This window comes from Mustela nivalis (genome assembly GCF_964662115.1).
Source record: "Mustela nivalis genome assembly, chromosome: 8".
Taxonomy (NCBI): domain Eukaryota; kingdom Metazoa; phylum Chordata; class Mammalia; order Carnivora; family Mustelidae; genus Mustela; species Mustela nivalis.
Genome location: NC_139027.1, coordinates 57,985,018 through 58,012,000, shown reverse-complemented (window position 1 = coordinate 58,012,000; position 26,983 = coordinate 57,985,018). Strand labels below are relative to the sequence as shown.

General features: G+C 38.0%; 1 protein-coding gene across 4 annotated transcripts in view; it reads left to right on the top strand.

Annotated features, from left to right (window-relative positions):
* UGP2 (UDP-glucose pyrophosphorylase 2) overlaps positions 1 to 26,983 on the top strand; it is a 69,983-nt gene that overhangs the window by 41,246 nt on the left and 1,754 nt on the right. For all 4 annotated transcript variants that reach the window (XM_082746679.1, XM_082746681.1, XM_082746680.1 and 1 more), the window contains exons 4-9: positions 17,101 to 17,286; positions 18,479 to 18,612; positions 20,273 to 20,570; positions 21,619 to 21,816; positions 22,379 to 22,621; positions 25,888 to 25,992. In XM_082746679.1, coding sequence (XP_082602805.1) covers positions 17,101 to 17,286; positions 18,479 to 18,612; positions 20,273 to 20,570; positions 21,619 to 21,816; positions 22,379 to 22,621; positions 25,888 to 25,992 — 1,164 coding nt within the window. The remainder of the gene's footprint in view (positions 1 to 17,100; positions 17,287 to 18,478; positions 18,613 to 20,272; positions 20,571 to 21,618; positions 21,817 to 22,378; positions 22,622 to 25,887; positions 25,993 to 26,983) is intronic.

Genomic DNA, 26,983 nt, shown 5'->3' with positions numbered 1-26,983 from the left:
TTTTTAATTTTTGTTTTTACATTTACGCCTTATATTTATATTTTCATTTTTCGCTTCATTTTATTCAACTTTATTTTTCTTTATAAAGTTAAAATTTTTCTTGCTTTCCTATTTTGGAATCTAGTTTTCTTTTAACAAACCAAAACACACCCTGAATATAGTTTATTATTTTGTTCTGTTCACCTTCTCTTTGATTTTATTCTCTCTCTTTTCTTAAAGAGGGGATTTCTGTTTTCTTCTGATTTGTTTAGTGTATATATTTCTGGTGTCATTGTTGGTATATTTGTGTTTTCTCTCTTTCATTTGTTTTTTTCTGGACATAATGACAAGAAAGAACTCACACTAAAAGAAGAAGAGGCAGGGATTTAATCAATATGGCTATAAGTAAGATATCAGAACTAGAATTCAAAACAATTTTAGAAGTACTAACTGGGCCTGAAAAAAAGCATTGGAGACGTCTCACTAGAGAATCCCGTAGTGGAGAAATAAAAGAACTAAAATCTAATCAGTTTGAACTAAAAAAGGTTATTACTGAGGTGCAATTAAAAAATGGAGGCTCTAACTGCTAGGATTAATGAGGCAGAAGAGAGTCAATGATAGAGAAAACAAAATGATGGAGAATAAGAAGGTGAGAAAAAGAAAGATAAACACTACTGGGTCATGAAGGGAGAATTTGAGAGGTCAGTAACACAATATCAAAGCAAAACAGTATTAGAAAAATTGGGGTCCCAGAGGAAGAGGAAAGAGAGAGAAGCGTAAAAGGTTTAAGAACTTCCCTGATCTGGGGAATGAAACAGGCAGTCAAGTCCAGGAGGCACAGTGAACCCCCTCAAAATCAATAAAAATGGGTCAACACCTTGACACATAATAGTGAAGCCTTCGGATTTCAGAGATAAAGAGAAAATCCTGAAAGTAGCTCAGGATAAGAGGTTCTTAACCTACAAGGGTAGAAACATAAGTCTGGCAAGAGACCGATCCACAGAGACCTGGCCAGAAAGGACCAGCACGATATATTCAAGGTGCTAGATGAGGAGAAATATGCAGCCAAGAATACTTTATCCATCAAGGCTATCATTCAGAATAGAAGGAGAAATAAAGAGTTTCCAAGACAAACAGAAACTAAAATAATTTGTGATCACTAAACCAGCCCTGCAGAAAATATTAAAGGGGATCCGTTGAGTGAAGATTGAGCCCAAAAGTAACAATGACCAGAAAGGAACAGAGACACTGTACAGAAACAGTGACTTTACAGGTGATAAAATGGCATTAAATTAATATATTTCTGTAATTACTCTGAATATAAATGGGCTAAATGCTTCAATCAAAAGACAGAGGATCAGATTGGATAAACAAACAAGACCCATTGATATGCTGTCTAGAAGAGACTCATTTTAGACCCAAAGACACCTCCAGATTATGGGCATCAAAAGAAAGTTGGGATAGCAATCCTTAGACATATTAGATTTTAAATCGAAGACTATATTAAGTGATGAAGAGGGACATGATATCATAATTAAAGGGTCTATCCAACAAGAAGATACAATAATTGTAACTATTTATACTCCTAACTTGGTAACAGCAATTATATAAAGCAATTAATAAAATTTTAAAAAACACATTGATAAAAATACAATAATATTAGGAGACTTTAACACCCCACTCATTGCAATGGGACAGATCATCCAAGAAGATCAGCAAAGAAACAAGGGCTTTGAATGAGATATTGGACCAGATGGACTTCAAAGATAAATTCAGAGCCTACCATCCTAAAGCAACAGAATACACATTCTTCTCTAGTGCACATGGAATATTCTCCAGAATGGATCACATACTGGATCACAAATTAGGTCTCAACTGGTACCAAAAGACTGGGATCTTTCCCTGCATATTTTCAGACCACAGTGCTTTGAAATTTGAACTCCCATCCCAAGAGGAGATTTGGAAAGAACTACATGGAGTTTAAATAGCATCCAACTAGAGAATGAATGGCTCAACCAGGAAATTAAAGAATAAAAAAATTCATGGAAACAAATGAAAATGAAAATACAACTGTTCAGAGCCTTGGGATGCAGCAAAGATGGTCCTAAGAGGGAAGTACATAGCAATACAAACCTTTCTCAAGAAACAAGCCTCAAATATACAACCTAATCTTATACCTAATGGAGCTAGAGAAAGAACATCAAATGAAGCCTAAGTCCAACAGGAAAGGAAAAATAATAAAGATTAAAGCAGAAATCAGCGAAATAGAAACCAAAAGAACAGTAGAACAGATCAACAAAACTAGGAGCCAGTTCTTTGAAAAAATTAAAAAGATCAATAAACCCCTAACTAGACTTATGAAAAAGAAAAGAGAAAGATTACAAATAAATAAAATCATGAATGAAAGACGAGAGATCATAGCCAATACCCAAAAAATACAAACAATTATAAGAACACATTATGAGCAACTTTATGCCAGCAAATTAAGCAATCTGGAAGTAATGGATGCATTCCTGGAAACAGGTAAGCTACCAAAACTGAAACAGGAAGAAATAGAAAACAATTAATAAAATTTAACTTTATAAAGTTAAATCCATCAGGACAGATGGCCTCCCAGCAGAATTCTGTCAAACAGTTAAAGAAGAATTAATACTTATTCTTCTGAAGCTATTTAAAAAAAAGAAAAAGAAAAAAAGAAATAGAAGGAAAACTTCCAAACTCTTTCTATGAGGCCAGCATTATTTTGATTACCAAACCAGGCAAACACCCCACTAAAAAGGAGAGTTATTGTCCAATATCGTTGATAAACATGGATGCAGAAATTCCCCCCAAGATACTAGCCAGTGGGATCCAACGGTACATTGAAAGGATTATTCACCATGACCGAGTGGAATTTATTCCTGGGATTCAAGGGTGGATCAACATCTGTAAATCAATCAGTGTGATACACTGCATTGATGAAAGAAAGCACAGGAATCATATGATCCTCTCAATAAATGGAGAAAAAGCATTTGACAAAATACATCATCCTTTCTTAATTAAAACTCTCCACCGTGTAGGGATAGAGGGAACATACCTCAGTATCATAAAAGCCAGATATGAAAAACCCATAGCGAATATCACTCTCAACATGGAAAAGCACAGCTTTTCCTCTTGTGTTCAGGATCACGACCAGGATGTCTGCTCTCACCACTGTTGTTCAACATAGTCCTAGAAGTCCTGGCCTTAGCAGTCAGACAATGGAAAGAAATAAAAGGCTTCCAAATCAGCAAAGAAGTCAAACTCTCACTTTTTATAGATGACATCCCACTCTATATGGAAAACCCAAAAGATCCACCCCCAAAATTGCTAGAACACATATAGGAATTCAGCAAAGTGGCAGGATATAAAAACCAATGCACAGAAATCAGTTGCATTTCTATACACTAACAAGACAGAAGAAAGAGAAATCAAGGAGTTGATCCCATTTACGATTATACCAAAAACCATAAGATATCTTGGAATAAATCTAACCAAAGAGGTAAAGGATCTGTACTCTGAAAACTATAGAACATTTAGGAAAGAAATTGTAGACACAAATGGAAAAACATTCCATGCCCCTGGATTGGAAGAACAAATATTGTTCAAATGTCTGTGCTACCCAGAGGAATTTCACATTCAGCGTAATCCATTTCAAAATACCATCAACTTTTTTCACAGAGCTAGAACAAATAATCCTAAAATGTGTATGGAACCAGAAAAGACTGAATAGCAAAGGAAGGTTGAAAAAGAAAACCAAAGCTGATGGCATCACAGTTCTGGACTTCAAGCTATATTACAAAGCTGTAATCATCAAGACGGTAGGGTACTGGCACAAAAACAGACACGTAGATCAAAGGAACAGAATAGAGAACCCAGAAATAGACCCTCAACTCTATGGTCAGCTAATCTTCAACAAATCAGGAAAGAATATCCAATGGAAAAAAGACAGTCTCTTCAACAAATGATGTTGGGAAAATTGGACAGTCACATGTGAAAGAATGAAACTGGACCATTCTCTTAACACTGTACACAAAAATAAATTAAAAATGAAAGACCTAAATGTGAGATTGGAATCCATTAAAATCCTAGAGGAGAACATAAGTGGTAATGTCTTTGACCTCCGCCACAGCAACATCTTGCTAGACACTTCTCTAACGGCAAGTTCAAAAATGAACTATTGGGACTTTATCAAGATAAAAAGCTTTTTCACAGCAAAGGAAACAGCTGACAAAACCAGAAGGCAACCTTCAGAATGGGAGAAGGTATTTGCAACTGTCTTATCAGATAAAGGGCTAGTATCCGAGATCTATAAAGAATTTACCAAACTCAACTCTGAAAAAACAAATAATCCAGTCAAGAGATGGAGAGAAGATATGAACAGGCATTTCTTCAAAGAAGACATACAAATGACCAACAGACCCATGCAAAAATGCTTAACATCACTTGACATCAGAGAATCAAAAATCAAGACCACCTCAGATTGGTCACAATGACCAAAATTAGTAAGTCAGGAAATGACAGATGTTAGTGAGGATTCTGAGAAAGAGGAGCCCTCTTAAACTGCTGGTGGAAATACAAGCTGGTATAGCCACTCTGGAAAACAGTGTGAAGGTTCCTCAAAAAGTTAAAAATAGAGCTACCCTAAGATTCAGGAATTGGGGCTATTAGGTATCGACCCAAAGAATACAAACAGAATAATCCGAAGGGGCACATGCATCCCAATGTTTATAGCAGCAATGTTCACTATAGCCAAATGATGGAAAGAGCCCAGATGTCCATATACAGATGAAGGGATAAAGAACACACACACACACACACAATGGAATATTACTCAACCATCAAAAAAATGAAATCTTACATTTGCAGTGATGTGGATGAAACTAGAGGGTATTGTGCTAAGCGAAATAAGTCAGTCAGAGAAAGACAATTATCCTATGATTTCACTCATACATTGAGTTTGAGAAACAAAACAGAGGAGCATAGGGGAAGGGAGGGAAAAAGTAAAATAAGAAATCAGAGAGGGAGACAAACTATAAGAGATTTTCTTAACTCTAGGAGACAAATGGGATTGCTGGAGAGGAGCAACTGGGTGGAAGGGATAACTGGGTGGTGGGCATTAAGGAGGGTATGTGATATATTGAGCCCTGGGTATTATATGCAACTGATGAATCACTGAACTCTGCTTCTGAAACTAATAATATACTATGTGTTAATTAATTGAATTTAAATTTAAAATTCCTGTGATGAATATATCTATATGTACATCTTTGCATCTCTGAATTATTTGGAAGAATGAGAAGAAACTGAGTTTTTCAGAGGATATGAATTTTTAAAAGTTTCTTGTTACATACTTCAAATTGCTTTCCAGAAAGAGTATACCAGTTTGGTCCCATTCTTATTAATTTACTGGTTCCACAGAAATTTTTTGAGTGTCAGCTGTCTATTAGAAGACCATACTGACAAGGCCTAACCTCATCTAGTTTCTAGTTTACAAGCTAGTGGAGGAGTGGACCATAAATGACATGTAATGTAATTTGCAATAGTGATAAGTGACATGAAGAAAAATAAAGATGGAAAAGGGTACAGAGAATAAGCAGTAGAGGTACTATTTTAGATGTGACAGGCAGAAGTGGGAGGGGCCTCTGAATAAATACTGAGTAAAATTCTGCATCCATTTTATTGTCAGTTTCACTACAGATATTGAAACATTGAATATTATTGCTATAAAAATATTTGCTGGTGGAGATGAAAAATATCTTTAAATTTTTATTTATTTGAGTATTAGGTAGAATTTTTCCATTGGCTATTTGTATTATTGAAGGATACTGAGCATAAGTTATTGGGTTGGTGCTGATGAGAGTAATTGTTTAGAGAACAGTGCTGGTGCCAAGATTTCTGACTTATTCTTTGAAAGGACCTGTTTGCTTACCCACTGTTAAAATTTTTTGCCGTTGGACATGAGGATTCAGTGTATGAATAGGACAACTGATTCCCTCTACCACTGGAAATTTGTCCTCATGTTTTCCTGTCCACAGTTTTAGGTAATATTTACTTTAGAATAATAAAAATAATTTTTAAAAACCTCAAAAGATGTAGGAGCTAATATTATTAATAGTTTGCAGAATTAAAATATGTCCTTGATTTGATAGTTTTCCTTGTGTTTTTATAATTTATAAGCAGAAGAATACAAAAGAACTTTCTTAGGAAATGAACTTTTCCAGGCTTAGTTTATAATGTGTATTATGTGATTGTTCATTCTATTTGCTTACTTATCATAGAGGGATTGCTTTATAATTACTACACTAAGATGGCCTACAAACATTTTTTATGCAAAGTCTTAGATTTAGGTTTTCTTTACCAAACTTATATATAATGTATGCTGATCCAATACTTTTTTTCTTGAATTAAAATAATAGGTGTTTGTAATCTGGTTTCTAATTAGTGGTGAAACCACTTTCATTTTAAACTTAGCATTTGAGTAGAAAAAATTTTCAGAAAACAGATTTCATTTAATTTATTAATATTAATCTCTTAATTCCTCCATTCATTTACTTACTTATATACTCAAATATGTGAGTGCCACCAATAAGCTTGACAGTTAAAGATGACAGATATGGCAGGGGGAGCACCACATGCAGTTCCTGTCCTTGTGGAGTTTACAGTCATGGATACATATGGAAGACTAAATGGACAGTTTGGAGACAGTATACTAATTGCTATAATAGAAGCTGGTAGTACTTGAAGCTAGAAGTAGAGGTTGTGCTAGTTCCCCTCCTGGGGGTATGAGGGTCATAAAGGAAGTGATATTTTTGCTCTGTGGCCCTTAGACACCTTGATGTGTCTATGATGCCTGCACATAGACATCCACATAAAGCACTTAAAAAAATTTCCAGTGCTTTAGTTATAAAATACACATAAAATGTACTGTTTACCTTGATCATTTTTTAAATCTTATTTTTATTTTGACAACTTCTAAGTGTATGCTTCATTAGTGTTAAGTATATTCACATGATTGTGCAACCAATCTCCACAACTTTTTCATCTTGGAAAACTGAAATTCTATACCCATTAAACAGTAACACCCATTCTCTCATTCCCCCAGCTCATGGCAACCACCATTTTGTTTTGTCTCTATAAATCAACTACTCTAACTACTTCATATAAGTGGTAAAAGACTTTTTTAATCTTGGGTTTTCTTTCTTTTGTTTTGGAAATTGCCAGAGTTCTGCTACCAGTAGTGTATCCTGTTTTGCTTTGCTGGACAAATAGGAGATACACAGACCTGGGGGATTGTTATGTGGTAGTGTTCTTGTTGGCAGAAGTACAGAGCCAGCATAGCCTAAAGGAGATCCTACCTGTCTGGCCATCCTGAGTTGTCAGGCAATATAGAGCCATTTTAGGAGAAGCAAAGTTTTAAAAAGCAAAAATATTATTAAAACTTGTATTTTTCTTGCCTCAGAAGACTGTCTGAAACTGGGGTTTGGCAGGCCCTTTCTGTAAAGGGCCAGATAGGAAATATCTTAGACTTTGTTGGCTCTGCATTCTCTGTCATGATTACTCAGCTTAGTCACAGTAGCATGAAAGCAGCCATAGATTTGTAAACCAAAGAGAGCAGCTGTGTTCCAGTAATAATTTATGAGAATAGGTGGCAGACCTGACTGTCCCCAAAGGCTATAGTTTTTGACCGTGTCTTAAACTATTCTTAAATTGCACATGACTAGAGACACTTCGGGTGAGACCCATAGCTGGGAGATCATTAAGCTGGTTTGTGATTTGAAGCAGAAAGAGTAATTCAATACCATATTTTATCAAATTTGTGCCATTGGGTGCAAGTCGCACCTTTTGTGTAGCACTAAGAAAGAAAAATAGTGCAACCAATTGATTGTAAGATCCCACTGAATATACACGGCATCCTTGACTCAGAAATGTTAAAACTTGGGATGGGAGTAGAGACTATCTGAATCAATGATGCAGTGATAATAATGCCAGTCAACATGTGTGCTCTTACTGTGGGCCATACACTTTGCTTAGCATTTTACATGCATTAGCTCATTTATCCTCATAACAAATCAGTTAAGTAGATGAAAAAGGCTTAGAGCAGCTAAATTACTTGCCATAATAAACAGTGGAGTTTAAGATTCAGACCCAGGTGGCCTGGAATTAGAGCCTGTGTGCTCGGCCCCATTCAGTTCTGCAGCAGTCTTTGGCACATGGTACCATTCATGCTGCAATTACTGTAGTTTATTATAATGATTTGAATCAGGTCATGGAAGAAACAGCAGCTACATCATGTCCTTGCAATTTCAGATACTTCTCAGGGCAGCCAACTACTGGTTTTCATCCATTAGGTGCCTGCTGGTGCCCTAAGAGAAGGATTACTGTGAATCCCTTCTGAAAATGTTTCTAAAATGATAACGTTTCCAAGAAACCAGGTAAAACTTGTGTTGGAAGAGAAATGTCTTGGTCCTCTGTGTACAGGTGATAACTGTGATGCCAACCAGTACTTCTGGTCTTGCTGCTGCAGAGGAGGGTGAGTGCCACATACAACTTAGACTCCTCTTCTGCATCTCTGAGCTTAACACTGAAGATGGTGTGATCCTGCAGGAGTGATGCAGGTTTCACCAAAGATGACCTTACTGACTCTTGAAGACAAAGGAAATATTATGAGCCACTGAGTTCTCAGAGTCTTGGAGAAGTCAGGTGTTTCCATTCAGCTTACAGAGCAAGCTGTGAGAACTTGCCTGGAGAGAGTTGAGGTCTTCAGTACTTGTGATCATAAAAAATAAAAGTCAAAATATAATGGCAGTTAAAGATGGATGCATGTAACTTTCTCAGACTGTATCATAGCATCAGCTTCTTACTCAAGCCAAACCCCACCATCTCTTCTCATTGAAATTCAGTGGAGAGAGTTAAAAGTTTATTTTTTGCTTTATTTGCATATTAACTTTTATTGGGAAATACAGCATCTTCTATAAAGATTATTCTTGTATTCAGTGAATGAAAGTCCACAAGAGTAAGAGTGAGGTAAATTATATGCAACAAGTTTTGTGTTTTCTGGGGTGGGAGTGTGATATTTGCACTTTTCTGAAAGAGAGTCCCTGCCTGATAGCTCATAAATCCTGAGAATCACTGGTCTGAACTGAGATGTAGGGGATAAAGGAAAGCGAATTGGTTAAGTGAAGCTGCATGAGGGGGAGAAATGTAGGGGCCTACACGCAACAGATACCAAGTGTTAGAGCCCACCGCTCCATGTTTCTGGAGCACAGCATGTCAGGGAGAATAGGAGAGGAGACAGTGCAAGGCACAAAGGGCCAAATCATCAAGCACCCTGCAAACCGTGTCTTCCAGTCAGGATTAGAGTCCTCTAATAGTGAAACTCAGAATAACAAATCTAGAGAGAGGCAATCCAGAGCTAGTATGGCAGCATGGTGGTAATCAGGAACCTGCGCTTCTCTGTCTTACCACTCTTGCTGTCTGTAGCATATCTCCAGATGCTGCTTGAATGAAGTCTAGTCAGCATGTCTTCATTCTAAACAGCAGGAAGGAGGAAGAAGGGCATGCCCCGGCACTCTCAGAGACTTCTTGGAAATGTTTCACTTACACTTCAACTGGGGCACAAATAATTGCAAGGGAGGCTGGGAAATGTAATCTTTTATTTAGGATGGTGGTGTGCCCAGCCGAAAACCAGGATTCTTAAGTAGAAGGGGAAAAATGACAGTGGGGTAGGGAGCTAATAATCTCTGCCATGCCATGTCAGTGCTTTATTTTGTGAATGATGTAATAAGGAGAGAAATTCAAATGTTCTTTTCTAAAAGATTGCCACCTACAAGGTGAAGGTGGATTGAAGGGAGGTGAGGAGATCATAGAGACAACCATTGCAATAATATAGATGAGAAGTGAGCAGGATGCTGACTGGAAGCAGGGACAGTTTCATGAGACTCACAGGCCGTGGTCATTGATCAGATGTGAAGAGTCTCCTGGCTTAGCAGCTAGGTATGTCTTGGTGTCATAGAGACAGCAGTGAATGAATGAAGCCATGGGATTGGAGCAGCTTGCCTTGGAAGAGGAGGTCTACCTAGAATGGGTTTGAAAAGGAACAGGCAGAAAGGGGGGGGAAATAGAATGTGGTGTTTCAGAAGTCAAGGAGAAGAGAGCATATCAAGATAGAACATATGGTCAATTACATCAACTACAGCTGAGCACCCAAGAGAAGAATTGATGTCACTGATAGGATTTCAGTTAAGAGGATGTGGATGACCTTGTTAGAAGCAATTCCTTGAGCCTTAGAGATTACAGTGGTGAGTGAAGAATGGGAGGTGAAAAAGCAGAGGTGAGTGCAGCAACTTTTTCAGGAAGCCCTGCCTCTAAGAAGAGGGAGACGAAAGGGATGTGGGTGTAGAAAAGGATGAGCGAGTGGATGGACTGTTGTTTTCTTTCTTGGTTTTTAGATGACAAAGGTTGAATATGTCCATGTCAATGGAAAGGAATAGAGAGGAGAAGCTGCCAGAGAGACTGGATGATGGGTGCCATAGATTCTTGACATGGGCACTGGCAGAGAGCTTGTCTACCAGGTCCACCTCCTGTAACCAGAAGGAAGGAGGGGGAAGAAACAGATGGAGATACAGGAAGGTTCTGAACATCTGGTGGCAGGAAGTTGAGGGCATTCCCATAAATGATGGTTTTTACTTGCCCTGTGAAATAGGGGTTGAGCTTATTTTGGTGGCTGAGGGGCTGTTGGTGACTTTGTTGGTGGACCATGTGATAACATATATGATTTGCCAGTTCTTCTTTAGATGAAAAAAAAATCTGTGGTTTAGGTGTGTCATTAATGGGTAGGAGCTTTTGGGTGATCCAGATTTTAATCATTATCTTTAGAAATGTGAAATGAAGAGACGATATGTGAAAATGCCTGGCATTTTCAGACACCATGCAGTAATAAGGGTTTTGTGAATAAGTTTATGTTCTTAGACTATTTCCTGTACATATGGAACATCATTCCAAACTTCTTTAACTATTTATGTAGTTCATTTTCTTTCAGGAGAACTTGCTTTTGTTGAAAAAAAAGATCTTTCAGATTGCAATAATCATACCCTTGTGAACTGTAACAGGGCAGGTACTGTTAGCTTGTTTGGGGTATTTGGCACTGCCTCCAGGAATAGCACAAATATGCTACCAAGAACTGGGTTATACTACTGCTAATGGGAACAGTGTGTCCATGACTGTGTGATGAATTCAGCTTTTCTTCTAACTGGAAACTAAGTTGTGAACAGACTTGGCAAGGTACAGATCATGGTAGACTGTTTTTGAAAGGTCTTCTTAAAAATCTTTTCAGTTTTTGCAGAAAAACTAGATTGACATCCTACAGGGAAGAATCTTGTTTAAGTCACATTCATTAGTACATTGCCAACTACTTTCTTTTGTTCTCCGCCCAGAGGAGGTCGGGTATTTGACCAATTCTTCCTCCCAGGAGGAGAGAGCACTAGTGGCCTACCTAGCCTCCTGTGTGCATCTTGTAGGAGCCTCATGGGGTTTGCTCCACTTTCACCTGTCATGGTTGCCCTACTGTGTATTTAGTTGCAGTACAGGTCTTCTTACAACACTGAATTCTCTTCGTGTCTGGGAGAAAGAAAAAGAGGGTGACCAATATTGAGAGCATAACGATTACTCTAGTGATTGACTGAAGTGGCTGAGTCAGAGTAACATTGAGGCCGAGTCTGGCAGTGAGTGGTACTCCCTGTCATCTCTGAACACCACCCATCTTTGCATGAGTAGATGTCTTTGTGCATTCTCCTGGGGCAGCTGAAAAGAGGAGAGTGAGGGGCTGGTATAAAAATGTCTCTGCGACTTAGGTGTGTCCAGGGTAACCAGCTGTTAACAAGCAACTAGTTTCTAACACAGATCCCCTTGGTCCGTGGAACTAAATTGAACTCTGTGGGATTGCTTGGTGAGGTCCCTGGTGAGGGTGTGGACAGACAGCACCACCAACAGAAAGGACTTGTGTTGGCATATAAGGTAATTTATGTGATGGAAAGCAGGGCTTACTGCCTAAGTTAACCAGTAAGAAACTTTAGACAGAAAGTGTCCTGGCTTCCTGAAATCAAACGATAGTACCTTTCTTTACATATGTGTGTGTCTGGGTCTGTTTCTTTGAGGGTCGGGTGGATATAAGTCATGAAACGTAAGTGAAAAAAGGCCCAGTGAAGAGTTCCAGTAGTAATACAGCCTAACCATTCTGGACCCCTCTCCCCTCGTCACAACTGTTACTTCACACCTTGTGACTCTTCTTCCCTTTCCCTCCATGGTTCTGCTCAGTCCTCTTCTTGCTGACAGTCAAGTTCCTCATTGAGGCCTGTTTTTAATTAACTACTAAAGATCAGATATAGCAAGATGAGTGGTATTACTGAAAGCACCTCACAGAGAACTATGGTTCCTTGACATTTGTAGAGGTGCAGTGACTCCTCAGCGTGGGGTGGAAGGTTCTAAATGTGGCACTAAACAGAGTGTTCTGGCCACTCAACTTGATGGTAAACAGGTCTTTCTACTTGTGAGTTGCCTGGGCTTGTGCCCAAAAGTCTTTATTAACACAGTTTTGGAACTTGAAGTTAGGTATGAATCAGTTCATTTTATTTCATACCAAATATTTGAAAAGTAATTCAGAATTACATTTAAAATTTTAAACTCAGGTTCTTAAGATAACAAGCTTGGGGAGATTGGAATTAAAACTAAAAGTAGACTTGATATATCTTTTGGGTGAAAGTCAAATAGCTTAGTATTAAAATCATTATGAGGCCTGACAGCTTCTTTCACTATCCTAGAATAGGGTTTTAGGATACAAGAAAAAATTTATGTAGCCTCTATAGATTCAGTCATAAGGAATGATCTTAAAGTATTCTAATAGAATGTGTATTTTTAAGCTTGGTGTGAACAAAGTGAACTTTTTCTTTAAATACTTTTCATGAACTCTATATTCTTTATGGTGTGTGAATCAGAGATTATTTATCTTAAATATGTATGATTTTGGAGGTTTTTTTCATTTTGGTGAAATTTTAGGCACAAAATGATTTTTGGTCTTTAATTTATCTTCACAGGAAGTGAAAAATTTCTGATAGTGTTTTTACTTAAAGATGCATGCCCTAAAGGGAATTAAATAGCTAAAAATTAAACATGGCTCCCAAAACTCACTTTAATCCTATGCATGTTAGTATAACAAACATTTCTTTAAAGATTAGAATGAAGATATAATCCAGTTTACATTATTTGCTTGATTGATTATTTGCATTGTTAAGTTTGGGAGAATTGACATTTTTACATTAGTAAGTCTTCTAGTTTATAAACATGATAAATACATCCCTGAATTTGTCTTTTAACTTTTCTCAAAAATGTTTTATGTTCAGTGTAGAACTCTCATATCTTTTTAAGATTTATTCATAAGAATTTGTTATTTTTCATAGTGTAACGAAAAGTAACTTTTTAATCCTAATTCTTCATTATATGTAGAAACAGTTCATCTTTTTAAACCATCTTTAAGCATTTCCAAACATACAATTCATTAGTGTTAAGTACATTTACAGGACTCTTTGATCTTGCACAACGAAAACTGTTACCATTAAACACCTCCTCCTTCCTCTCTACTCCAGTCCTTAGGAACCACTGTTCTACTTTCTGTCCATATGAATCTGACTATTCTAGGTGCTTCATATAAGTTGAATCATAGAAGTATTGGGGTTTGGGTTTTTTTTTTTTTTTTGATATGTGAATGGTTTATTTCACTTTAACATATTCTCAAGGTTTATTCATGTTGTAATACACATCAGAATTTCTTTCCCTTTTTAAGGTTGAGTGATACTCCATTGTATGTATATGCCACATTTTGTTTTATTCATTCATCTGTTGATGGACATTTGAGTTACTTCCACTTTTAGGCTATTGTGAATAATGCTGCAGTGAAGATGAGTGTATAAACATCTCTTTGAGAACCATGCTTTCAGTTCTTTGGGGTATATATATATCCATAGGTGGACTTGGTAGATCAATGGTATTCTATTTAAAATTTTTTTAGGAACCATCAGACTTTTTTCTTTAACAGCTGCACACCACTTTACATTCCCACTAGCAGAGTCCAAGGATTCTAAAAGTGGATGATTTTAAAAATATTGACCATGTATCTTCAATGTTGCTATGTTCACATTATTCTAATAATTTTTTTGTAGGGTCTTTGGATTTTCTTTATATAAAGTCATATCATCTGTGAGTAATGACAGTTTTGTTTCTTTTAAAGGATATATAAATTGAATACTATATGACAGTGAAAAGTAATTACTATAGCTTCTTGCGTTAATGTGCATTCTTTTTGTTTTTTTTCTTTAAGATTTTATTTATTTATTTGACAGAGAGAGATCACAGTAGGAGAGAGGAAGGGAAGAGATCACAGAGAGAGAAAGGGAAACAGGCCCCCCGCTGAGCAGAGAGCCCGATGTGGGACTCGATCCCAGGACCCTGAGATCATGACCTGAGCCGAAGGCAGCGGCTTAACCCACTGAGCCACCCAGGCGCCCCCCGTTAATGTGCATTCTTAAATATAACACTGAATTAAAGAAGCAAGTCAAAAGTTTAGAGATAAAATTAAGTAAAATATTATTATTATGGATATATACATAGGTGGTAAAACTAAAGTATAAACATCAAGATGTGGTTATACTGGCATGGAAGAGAATGTGATCAGGGACAGACTCAAAGGAGGCTTCTAAGTTATGGCAGTATTTTTTTATTTAGGTTATTTGACTGTATGTATTTTATAATGTATGGTGTTTCATAATGAAAATCTTTCAGGTAAAATTGGGAAATGTAGGCCTGTCTCACCATATGTAGAAAAAAACTTCTTTTATGTATTCTAGTTTTTAAAGGTATATTAAAGGAAGCATTAAATAGGTAAAAATATTTCAGAACTAATAATTTTACGTAAAATGAATGCATGGACTCAAGGGAGTTTTAGTTAAATTTTCACACCCTTTTGAGCCCTCTGTAAATATTAGATTCTTATTTGGAAGTCAAAAGTAACTGCTAAATGGAGATTCTTGGCTTTTAAAAGATAATTGGAAAATAATTGGTTTGGTTCCATTTGCTAACTCTTTTGAGTAAATGTAACATGCCCAAAAAATTCTCCTAACTAATAATAGACTATTTGAAGCCATTGTATCACAGTGGCATTCCTTTTACTGACTGGTTGATTTCAGTAGCCCTGCTGATGAAAGGATTATAAACTGCCATGTTATATTAGGGTGACAAGTTCCAGCTCTGTTATCTCCTCTTAGTTTTCCTGTAGTATAGGACTTAAACTGGACTTCTTCTCTCAAGCAATATTACCAGTTTCTTTGACATGCTGAAGAAACGGTGTTCAGGGCAGTGGGATCAAAACATCTTTCCAGGAATACCAGTCAGCTGGGTCACAGGCACTTTGTGTGTGTGTTGGGTATCCCAAGTTGTTATCATCCATATGTTGTCCTCACCTGGACTAAGAGCTTCTAGAGAAGCAACCGGTATAATCTGTGTTCTTTCCTGCCTCCCCATCATCCTTGGTGGTTAGCATCCCAGTACTTGGGCAGCACCCACTGAGGGCCATGATGCCCCCAAGTGTGACCCCTCCTCTCTCTTTCCCTGTCACTAGCCCTCTTTTAAGTATGAATGACTGCTGAAGACTGACACCCAGGAAGATTGACGATCCTACCACATTAGGAACTAATTCAGAATGAGCAATAATTAGGTGGTAGTCAGTGAAGAGTCTTAGAGAAGAGTGCTTATTTCTCAGCATTTACACCAAGCAAAAAGTGCATTCATCTGCAGTGGGCAGTTAACAGAGTGTCTTGCGAGGTAGATGAAATAAGAGTCACAGACTAGTTTGTATGGGGAGAACTGCGAAGAGCAGAAATCATGTATGTGGTCAAGAGTCAACATAGGACATGTATGTGTGTTTGACCAAGCATAAATGGATTTTTGCCTCCACAGCCTAGTCACTGGAATGTGAGTCCATCAACTCCTTTCCCAATTACAGACCTTATCCACCACCCATCCACACAGCCTCTATAGGCAGCAGAACAAAAACAGCGTAGCTCATAGTGAGCACTTACTATATGGTTGTATTTCTTCAGTCCCCTCAATTGCTATGTGTCCTACACCATGATGATATAACTGAAGAGGACATTTGATGATGTATTCCATTAAAGAAGGATAACAACGACAACAAAAAGCCCTATAAATGGTTAGAGAATATGTTGTGATCTTTTCAAAAGCTTCCATTCTTGCTGTAAGATCTTTAGACTTGCTTGTACCTCTGCTTTGAAGAAAAGAATTTGGGCTCCCACTATGTGGTTGTTCCTGTCTAGGAGGGAGAAGCTGAAGAGTAATGCTCTGTGCTCCCAGAAATAGAGAGGGTCCGTGGAGGAAGGGATTCTCGTCAGCCTTAGTTCTTACCTTTACTACCCCATCAGGATATTATTTGGAGCAGTGAGAACACAGTTTTCCAATTTTACCTTCTATACAGTAATCCCTGAGAGTTAAATTTTTAAGGAACTCTGTCCTTGATACATACCTAGAAATATGATAAAAAAAAACAGCATGCCACTTCTTCCTCTGAAGACTTACTTTTGAATGGAGGAGAAAAGAAAGGAAATTTAGGTTTTGGTTTCTGCCTCCTTGAAGTATATATACTTTTCCAGAATTGAAATAGATCCATACACCACCACAATGAGTTTTGCATACCCCATTTACTATACCAATGCAAATGGGGAATTCTAAATTTTTATGTGTAGTCCAAGTGACTTAGATGTCCTCAACAGCCAGACAAATATTTGTAGACTCTAACTTTTCCCCCTTCTTGTCCTCCTTTGTAATGTAAATGAACCACTGAACTACTTCGTGCAAGAGCAGTTGCCTATAAAATATTTGATTTTGTACCAGGAGGACTTGTGATATTAAAGGGAATGTCGTTGAAACTTCCCGTGGAGAAAAGCAGAATTCTTTAAGGACACATGGAAAGAACCCTGTGATTGACTGAATTTAACTTCTCATAAAGCTATTTGAATTCTGTAAATTTTTAAATTTCAGATTCAACCCTATGAAAAGATAAAAGCCAGAGGCTTACCTGACAATATATCTTCCGTGCTGAACAAGCTGGTGGTGGTGAAACTCAATGGAGGTTTGGGAACCAGCATGGGCTGCAAAGGCCCGAAAAGTCTGATCGGTGTGAGGAACGAGAATACCTTTTTGGATCTGACCGTTCAGCAAATTGAAGTGAGTAACATTCAACCTTTCTCATGAACTACTAAAACCAGTTTTAGGTTATTATAAATGTTACCTTATAAAATAACAGACGTGGACTTGAGCTAATCAAGGAGCTTGCTATCTTTAGTTTATTACTATATAAAAAGGTTTGGTTTCCCAACGGCACATCCTTAGGGTGATGTAAAATAGAAGCTTTTGATCTTTAAATAGCATTTGTGGTTGTTGAAATCTCTGGATCTTTTTGGATTCTCCTTTGATCGCCCCACCACTCTCCTGCCTCTTTCTGATGGCAGCCTTCTTCACAGCTGGGATGATCTGGTTTTATTAACCCCTTCTGGTTGGCAGCCATGGATGCTAAGAACTGTCCTTGCCTTCTCTCTTACGATAAAGTCGTTAATCGTGGACCATAAGTTCTTCAGGGGCAGTCTTCTTCATCTCTTTGTGTCTAGTGTCCAGTACAGTGCTGGCAGCTACCGTAGTAACACCAGCAGCAGCAGTGACTAATATTCATCTAACAGGTACTGCACACAGTATTATTCTGAACTCTTTTCATGAATTGACTCATTTGTTCCTCTCAACAACTCTGTAAGATAAGTACTCTTTATGTTATCATCTCCATTTTACAGATGTGGAAACCAAGGCACAGAGAGGTTGATTTACTTGCCCAAGATTCCCTATGTGAAAAAAGGGCTTTTTGACTTCTGAGAACTTGTTTTCTTCTTCACTCTGTGTTGCCTCTTAACTCTTCCCAGAGATTGAAAAGATTTCAGTTGGGGTGTGATTCACAGTTCTTGACATTAATCCTGAGACTAGAGAACCATGTCTTTGTAACATTTGTACTTCCCTCCCCACTGTGCTCTGAACACAGAGTAAATGTTTCGTTAGCATTTGCCTGTCCAGTAAGGCCACAGGGCGCTGGCTGGGCACACAACTCCAGAGTTGGATTGTGGGGGGTATCTGCCACCTTTCCGGCCCTTAGTTCAGCCATTTGTATATTGCAGACAATAGTTTCTATCTCAGAGGATTGTGATTTAATGAGCAAGTCCGTGGCTTAGCAAAATGTCCAGCTTATGCCAAATATTTGTATTTGGCTACATATAGGTGATGTTTTGGATACTTTGTGATTAACCATTATGAGTTTTACATTTTTAAGTGAAAGAAAAGTAGGTTTGGGTAATCTGATTATTATTTTCCTCCCTAGCATTTGAACAAAACCTACAATACAGATGTTCCTCTTGTTCTAATGAACTCTTTCAACACGGATGAAGATACAAAGAAAATATTACAGAAGTACAATCACTGTCGTGTGAAAATTTACACTTTTAATCAAAGCAGGTACAGTAAGTAAAAAGTAAAAATAAAAAAAAATTCTGGAGAGTGTTACTCCCAGAAACAAAGATTGCTTTGTCTTGTTTAAATACAGCAGCCTCAAGATACACATTTGCCAAAAACTCATGTTTGCAAATCTTCAATATCTTTAAAGGCTGAACACTTGTTTGTAGATAGGTGATTGTTACAGTCACTCTCTGATTCTTCCTAAGAGAGAATCTGCTTGTTCCATGTCCAGAATATTTGAGGTTGATATAGATCTTTGTTTTCTGAGGGCATATTTGGGCTCCATGTGGGTCTATGAAAATTTTTATATGTTCTACGGTATTGATAATCTTCTTTCATATGGGAAGAAATTTATTCAATATCCTGTATAGGCTTGGGGGAAATTTAATAAATCCTGGAAAAAAATGTTACACTTTGAGGAAAGGAAAGGCAGGCATACCTTGTTTGATCGCACTTCAACTGCGCTTTGTAGATACTGCCTTTTTTTTTTTTTTTTTGCAAGTTGAAGATTGTTATACACCTGCATTGAGCAAGTAAGTCTGTTGATATTGGTGCCACTTTCCAACAGCATTTGCTAACTTTGTGTCCGTGTCACACCTTTTGGTATTCTCACAGTATTTCAAATGTGTTCTTTATTATTGTATTTGTTATGATGATCTGTGATCAGTGATTACGACTTGCTAAAAAGCCAGATGACGGTTAGCATTTTTGAGCAATGAAATATTTTTTTAAATTAGAGTATGTATATATTTTTTAGACACAGTGCTACTGCACACTTAATAGACTATAGTATAGTGTAAACATAACTTTTATATGCACTGGGAAACTGAAACATTTACTTCACTCACTTTACTGCAACATTTGCTTTATTGCTGTGGTATGGAACAGAACCTGCAGTATCTCCAAGATATGCCTGTAGAAAGGGACTAAGGTGATGACTTTGGATAAAGCCAAGGCAACTAGGGAACTAAGTTTTCCATCTAGGGATGAATATAGGTCTATATGGGCTTGTGCAGAACAGGTATTTCTGAAAGTTTTACCATTTGTTGTTTTAATCTGTTTTTTCATGGACACTTTGCGTGTTGCAGGTGCTCTGCCTCCATCTTCTGGTTGGTGCTTGGTCTTTTAGTGCTAGCTCCTCTGTTCCCCCTGCTCCCACTGCCAGTCCCCACACCTGTTCTCACTAGCGGCAGGGAGCAGATGTCCCTGAGCAGTAATCTGCTGTTGACCTCTGGGAAAGAAAGAGCACCACCCCTGAATATATGTTTGTAAGAATGGGCAGATTTTTCCAAAGTTGGAGGGAAAAGAATAATTCCATAACCAAGGAAGTTTGAGAAATTTACTTAATGTGTATTTCCTCTTATAGTATCATAAAATCTGTTGACTCTAGAAGTATTAGGTGTCCTCCCATCTTTATGACGCTGGAAATTTTTTTGCAGCAAATACTGTGATCTAGGAAACTGATGATTGGACAACACAGATAAGAGATTTTCTTAAACAGATTTACCTATGATTAAATTACTATTGATATACTGAAAAGGAGGGAAGTTTTATTTAACTTTAAACATACTGTACTTGAAGATCTGGAGTGCTTTACAGAATTGATATTGAAAAAGACCTTGGTTTATTGTGTGTGTGTGTGTGTGTTTCTTTTTTAAAGGTACCCAAGGATTAATAAAGAATCTCTACTGCCTGTAGCAAAGGATGTCTCATACTCAGGGGAAAATACAGAAGCATGGTACCCTCCAGGTCATGGTGATATTTACGCCAGTTTCTACAACTCTGGTTTGCTCGACACCCTTATAGGAGAAGGCAAAGAGTATATTTTTGTGTCTAACATAGATAATCTGGGTGCCACCGTGGATCTTTATATTCTTAATCATCTAATGAACCCACCCAATGGAAAACCCTGTGAATTTGTCATGGAAGTCACAAATAAAACACGTGCAGATGTAAAGGTAAATACTGAGAGGAAGCAGTTCGGGGATTCACATCTTCACATTGCATAGGTTATGTAGTTCAGATCCTTTTTTTTTTTTAATTGGTAAGTTTCCGACAGAGTGAGATAGTATTCTGTAGAGTACCTTAAGTTCCACCTGAAATAAATTGAGATTTAACAGTATTGTTGAGTAACCCATATGGACTATTTTAACTAAAAACAGTTCCACATGTATTTATAGGGTAAGTGAAAACACTTTCAAATGTTTTGTTCAAACCTTTTATATTCTTCTAGTTTGGTGCTTAAAAGTATTTATTTTATTTTTCCTTTAGTGAAAATTTACTATTTCTGTTTCTACCTGTGCATTTTATATGTTTTTTTTTCATCACTATAATATCTCTGTAGTTGCCAAAAAGTTTAACTTTGCATGTTTAGTGGTCATGAAATGGTACACAAGGTTTTACTACTTAGCCACAGGGAGTAAGAGAAATGGGCAGTGTATGAATACTAAAATGGTTAGTCTCTTTGTTGGGTTCTATGTGTCTTGCAATGCCCCCTGACACGCACATAAATTTCCCCCTTTCCACACACTGCTGTGGCCTCATGACTGTAAGGACATCTCTAAGCTGAGGCTACTCAGGGGGTCACTTCTAACCCACTTGTGCCTCTGTCTTCCTTTTTCTCTTCTTATCCCAGAGTCAATCAGAGCAGAGTCTGAGGGAGTAGAAGTTCTTTAGTGATAGATGGTGGTTTGGGAATGAGAGAAATGGCTGTTCCTGTAGACCTTCAAAAAGCGAAAAGGACTCTGCTGTACTCCCAGGGCTTTTACTATGGACAAGAGGGTGGGTTTACAGGATAAAATGACAACCTGAATATTTTCTTTGGCTCTACCATTAAATGTATGTTGCTGTGTATCACAGATTGAATCAATGCCAAAACTTTTTATTTCTGGGGGATTTTATCCTCAGTGTCTTTTCTCTAACACTTTCACAGACTAGAAATAGTGTGGTATGGTTGTGATTGGGAGACATGTGGAGGTACTCACACACTCTTCTCTGCCTTTCTAGGGTGGCACACTTACCCAGTATGAAGGCAAATTGAGATTGGTGGAAATCGCTCAAGTGCCAAAAGCACATGTTGACGAGTTCAAGTCTGTGTCAAAGTTCAAAATATTTAACACAAACAACCTGTGGATCTCTCTTGCAGCAGTTAAAAGACTGCAGGAGCAAAATGCTATTGATATGGAGATCATTGTGAATCCAAAGGTAAGCTGGAGGTACAGCCCTTGCCTCCTTATTCCTAAGATCACAGTAGGTAGGCTACACATAGATCCACTGCCCCCTCTCTAGAGCCCATCTATTCACAGGTCCCTCTTTTTTGCCTAGTAAGTCACTCCAGTTCCTGGTCCTGTGTTTCAGAGTTAACACCCATCTCTTTACTGTGCCAAGCCTTGGTGCTCTTACTTGACGCAAGGCTGTGGTAGTGACAAGAGCACGGGGCCCAAAAGTAGAAAACCTACCTTGGGTTTGTTGCTCTGACACTTAAAGGTTTAGGCCACAGGCATCTTGCATGAGTTTTCTGTGAACCATCGGTTCTTTATTGTAAAACGGAAACATGACTCAACAGGGATGTTACAATGCTGAAATAAAAACCATGTATGTCTAAGCACCAGTACCTGACATTTAGGTACTTGCTAAATGTCACTTCTCAAAATTCTGTCTCCTTCAGTGGATCTGTGAGACCACTCCCCCAATTAACCAGCCCACATGGAACTAAGTTGCTAAAACCCATTTCTTCTCTCCCCCTGCCCCCTTTTCTTTCTTACAGACTTTGGATGGAGGCCTGAATGTCATTCAGTTAGAAACTGCAGTAGGGGCTGCCATAAAAAGTTTTGAGAACTCTCTAGGTATTAATGTTCCTAGGAGCCGCTTTCTACCTGTCAAAACCACATCAGATCTCTTGCTAGTGATGTCAAATCTCTATAGCCTTAATGCAGGATCTTTGACAATGAGTGAAAAGCGGGAATTTCCTACAGTACCCTTGGTTAAATTAGGCAGCTCTTTTACAAAGGTACGTAAATATATGTGTGTGTGTGTATATATATATATATATATATATATATATATGGATTTGTAGTTCTTAAATATGTAAGTATAAAAAAGGTTGGAATGATGTGAATTGGGGTCTAATTACAGTCTCAGCTGCTGACCTATTAAATCCTCTTTGAGGTCTTTTAAAGGGAATCAACCATAAAAGATAAAGATGTAACTTACTTTTGAAATCTGATTGCTAAAGAGTGGAAAAGAACATTTAACTTTGGGACATTTTACTTTATGTCTCCTGTAAAACTATTCACTGTTTTCATCAGTGGGAGAATGTTAACTCTGTTTTAACAAATATTGAGCCCCTACCATGTGCTGGGCAGTGTTGCAGGTGCTGCAGAGTTAGCAGTAAATAAAATGGACTAAAATCCTTGCCTTTATGAGTATTCTAGCAGGGTAAAAATGATAATAAGCAAATGTATGTCAAGTGATAGAAAATGCTTTGGAGAAAAACCAAGCAGGAATAGGGAATGTGTGGATGGGGTATTGTTGGTGTAATTTTACACTGCATGGCCAGAGATGGTCTCACTGAAGAGATTGAGTGCACCATGCAGGTATCTGGGGTGAAAAGCATTCATGGCAAGGATAGGAAAACCCCACCCTACCATGATAAGCGGAATTCAAAACATTTCATCATATCAGATATCCTGAGGCTCATGAAGTGTGACAGAGTAAGCCTTTGTGGCTGGCCTGGAGTCCTGCTAGGCCCTCCAAGTCTATTCTAATCCTGGCTGTGGGTTCGTGCCACCAGGTGGAGAGGTATGTACTGCCTCTTATATTGATGGGGAATGACTCTGGGTCCTGTGGGTGTGTTGCAATTTCCAGGATAACTTCAGGCACTTTAGGACTCTCCCTGTTTTGGGTGCCTCTTACCAGCCTGTTTGAGCTGGGAAAATCCCAGTGGTACAAAGACCCACCATCTTCCCACATCGTGAGAGGGTACTGCCAGCCATTTTTCTTTCTTCCCTTTCTTGTCTTTTTTTTTTTTTTTTTTTCTTTAGAAACAGATTTTTGATAGAGAGCACAGGTAGGCAGAGGGAGAGGGAGAAGCAGACTCCCTGCTGAGTAGAGAGCCTGACATGGCTCGTTCCCAGGATCATGACCTGAGCAGGAAGCAGATGCTTAACCAGCTAAGCCACCCAGGGTCCCCAGCCATTTTTCTACCTAGCCTCACCCTTCCCCTTCATGTCCCCCTCACTCTTCATAGCCTCTTCAATACTCTGCAGGAGATAAGAACATTAGCTGCCCAAATTCAGAACTGGGGGCTAAGTGGGCATGGCTAGTTGCTCTGAGGAAGAAAATGTTTTAGGGACTTGACAAAGCACAATATGGCTGGGGCAGAGTAAGCAAGTGAGAGATGGGGATAGTAGTTGGGTCAGACAGGAAACAGTCCTAATATGTAGAACTTTGTAACTGAATATTAGAAATGTGGGTGGATTTTTCTTTTCCTGGTAGATGGAGAAACCATCAAAGAACTTGCAAGCTAAGGGGTGAAATGACCAATCTGCTAAATGAGGGTAGAATCAGAGAGATTAGGGAATCGGCTGTTGTAGGAATCCTGGCAAGAGGAAATGGTGGCTTTGACCAGGGTGATGGCAGTGAAAATAATGAAAATATGTTGACATTCTGAGAAATTTTGAAAGTTGTGCCTATAGGATTTGCTCTTGGATGAGATGGGAGTGCAAAAGAAAAAAGGTTAAGGATGATTGCATGGTTTTTAGGCTATGCAACTGGAAGCATGGAATTTCCTGCCATTTATGGAGATGGGGGAAGTGGGTTTCAATTTTGGAGATGGGGATTTCAATTTTGGAGATACTGTACTTAGATTAGACCTTCAAATTTATTAGACTGTTTCTAGATCAGAGGAGACAGGTAAATTTGAGAGTCCTCTGTTCATACTGGTATTTAAAGCCATGAGATAGGTATCACTTAGGAGGTAAGAGGACTATCCCCTAAGATAGTCCAAGGCTTAGAGGATGGGGATGAGGTAGAGGAAGCAGCAAAGATCACTGAGGAGTTACAGATGAGGAATTGGTGGTAGAAAACCATCAATGTGTAAGTCCTAAAAGCCAAATTAAAAAAATGTCTCAAGAAAGAGGGAGTGATCATCTATGTCAAGTGCTGCTGTTGATTCAAGATGAATGGTTCAGGATCAATGAGAATTCACCAGTAGGATTATCAATATAGATGTTCTGGAGCCCGAGCGGTGCCTGGGTGGCTCAGTAGGTTAAAGCCTCTGCCTTCGGCTCTGGTCAGGATTCCAGGGTCCTGGGATTGAGCCCCTGAATCAGGCTCTCTGCTCCGCAGGGAGCCTGCTTCCCCTTCCTCTCTCTCTGCCTGCCTCTCTGCCTACTTGTGATCTCTGTCTGTCAAATAACTAAGTAAGTAAATAAAAATTTTTTTAAAAAAATGTTCTGGAGCCTGACTGGAAGGGATTTAATAAAGAATAGGAGAAATGAGAGATATGTAGACAACTGATTCAAGAATTTTGCCCTAAAAACAAAACAAAACAATTGCAGCCATGGATATAGAAAGGGATGTAAATTTGAGAGTGAGTTTGTTTTGTTTTTGGTTGGTTTTTAAAGATGGGAGAATTTATGGGATGTTTACACATTGACTGGAATTGATGCAATCAGAAAAACACTAAAGAAGGAGAATCACTAGACAGTATCCTTGAATAGGCCAGAAGAAGGACTGGCCTTAAGGTGGAGTAAAGAGTCCATCCCCAGTACTAGGCAGGGACAGAGTAACGGGCTCAGAGGCAAGTGGGTTGTCGTAGAAGTCAGTGGAACTTCTCAGACTGCTTCTAATTTTCTTAGCAAAATAGTAAACAAGGCCCTCTAAGATAATGTCTAGTCCCTATAAAAGGAAATAACATAAAGATAATCATCATTTGTACTGATAATCTGAGCTATTGCTGTGCATGAAATATCCCACTTTTGAAATACTACTCATGTTGTTTATCTTATTTATTATCATTTATTTATTAATGCCTGTTCTGATTAGTGGTAGTATAAATTGCTTGACTGTAGGGACCGTGTTCATATTTCCTGGTTTCACCTGCACAGCATCTAGCATCTAGCAAATGCTTAATAAATGGGTTCTTCCCATTGAGGGCCTGAGGTTGGCCATGAACAGAATGTTTTCACAGTTCAGTTAAACTACTTGTTAATCCCTGTTTCTTTTTGTTGTTGTTGTTGTTAACCCATTCTTGAAACAATGTGTTTCTTTCAGGTACAGGATTATCTAAGGAGATTTGAAAGTATACCAGATATGCTTGAATTGGATCACCTCACAGTTTCAGGAGATGTGACATTTGGCAAGAATGTTTCACTAAAGGTGTGTTGTTCTGATGAAAATTATAGTTTTTACAGCTTTACAAAACAGGTTTCATTTTCTAGTCCTAAATTTACCTTTATTTTAAAGAATACTTCTTAATCTATACCAGATGTTTATAAGACATAAATACATTTTAAAAAATAAAATAGCTTACCACAATATTTAGCATTAATATTATCTTCCATAGATATACAACATAGTTAAAATACAATAATTGTTGTATATAGGAACTTTGCTTTCCATTTGAATCCTGTATTCCACAAACACAAGTAATTTAACTGGTACTATTTTATTGAAATGACAGTCTGTAAAAGAGAATCACTATTAAAGTAGCATTAGCTCACCCAAGAGGACTATTTGAATCTGAAAGTAGAAAAGATAACTTCACTTATACTAATTATAATATATTCTTTTTTTAATATTTTATTTATTTATTTGACAGAGAGAGATCACAAGTGGGCAGAGAGTCAGGCGGGGGGGGGGGGAGGGGAAGCAGGCTCCCCGCTGAACAGAGAGCCCAATGTGGGGCTCGATCCCAGGACCCTGAGATCATGACCTGAGCCAAAGGCAGCAGCTTAATCCACTGAGCCACTCAGGCGCCCCTAAATATAATATATTCTTTTAAAGTAATCAGTTGTCTTCAGTATAGAGATTTATTCACATACTACAGTACTTGGGTACTCAGATAAATATTATTCTAGCCTAAGAAATAGGAAGGACTATGGGTATAAGTATTGAAGCTCAAAACCAAAGATACAACAGCTTTTTCCTATTCTTCCTTTATTAAAGCTCCTTAAATAAAGATCTGGGAAAACAAAAAAATATATGTGTATGTATAGATATGTCTGGTATATAAATATTTATATACAGTTGACCCTTGAACAACATGGGGGCTGGGGAGAGTGACCACTATAGTCGAAACCCATGTATAAGTTTTGACTCCCCAGAAATGTAACTAGTAACAGCCTATTGTTGACTGGAAGTCTTACTA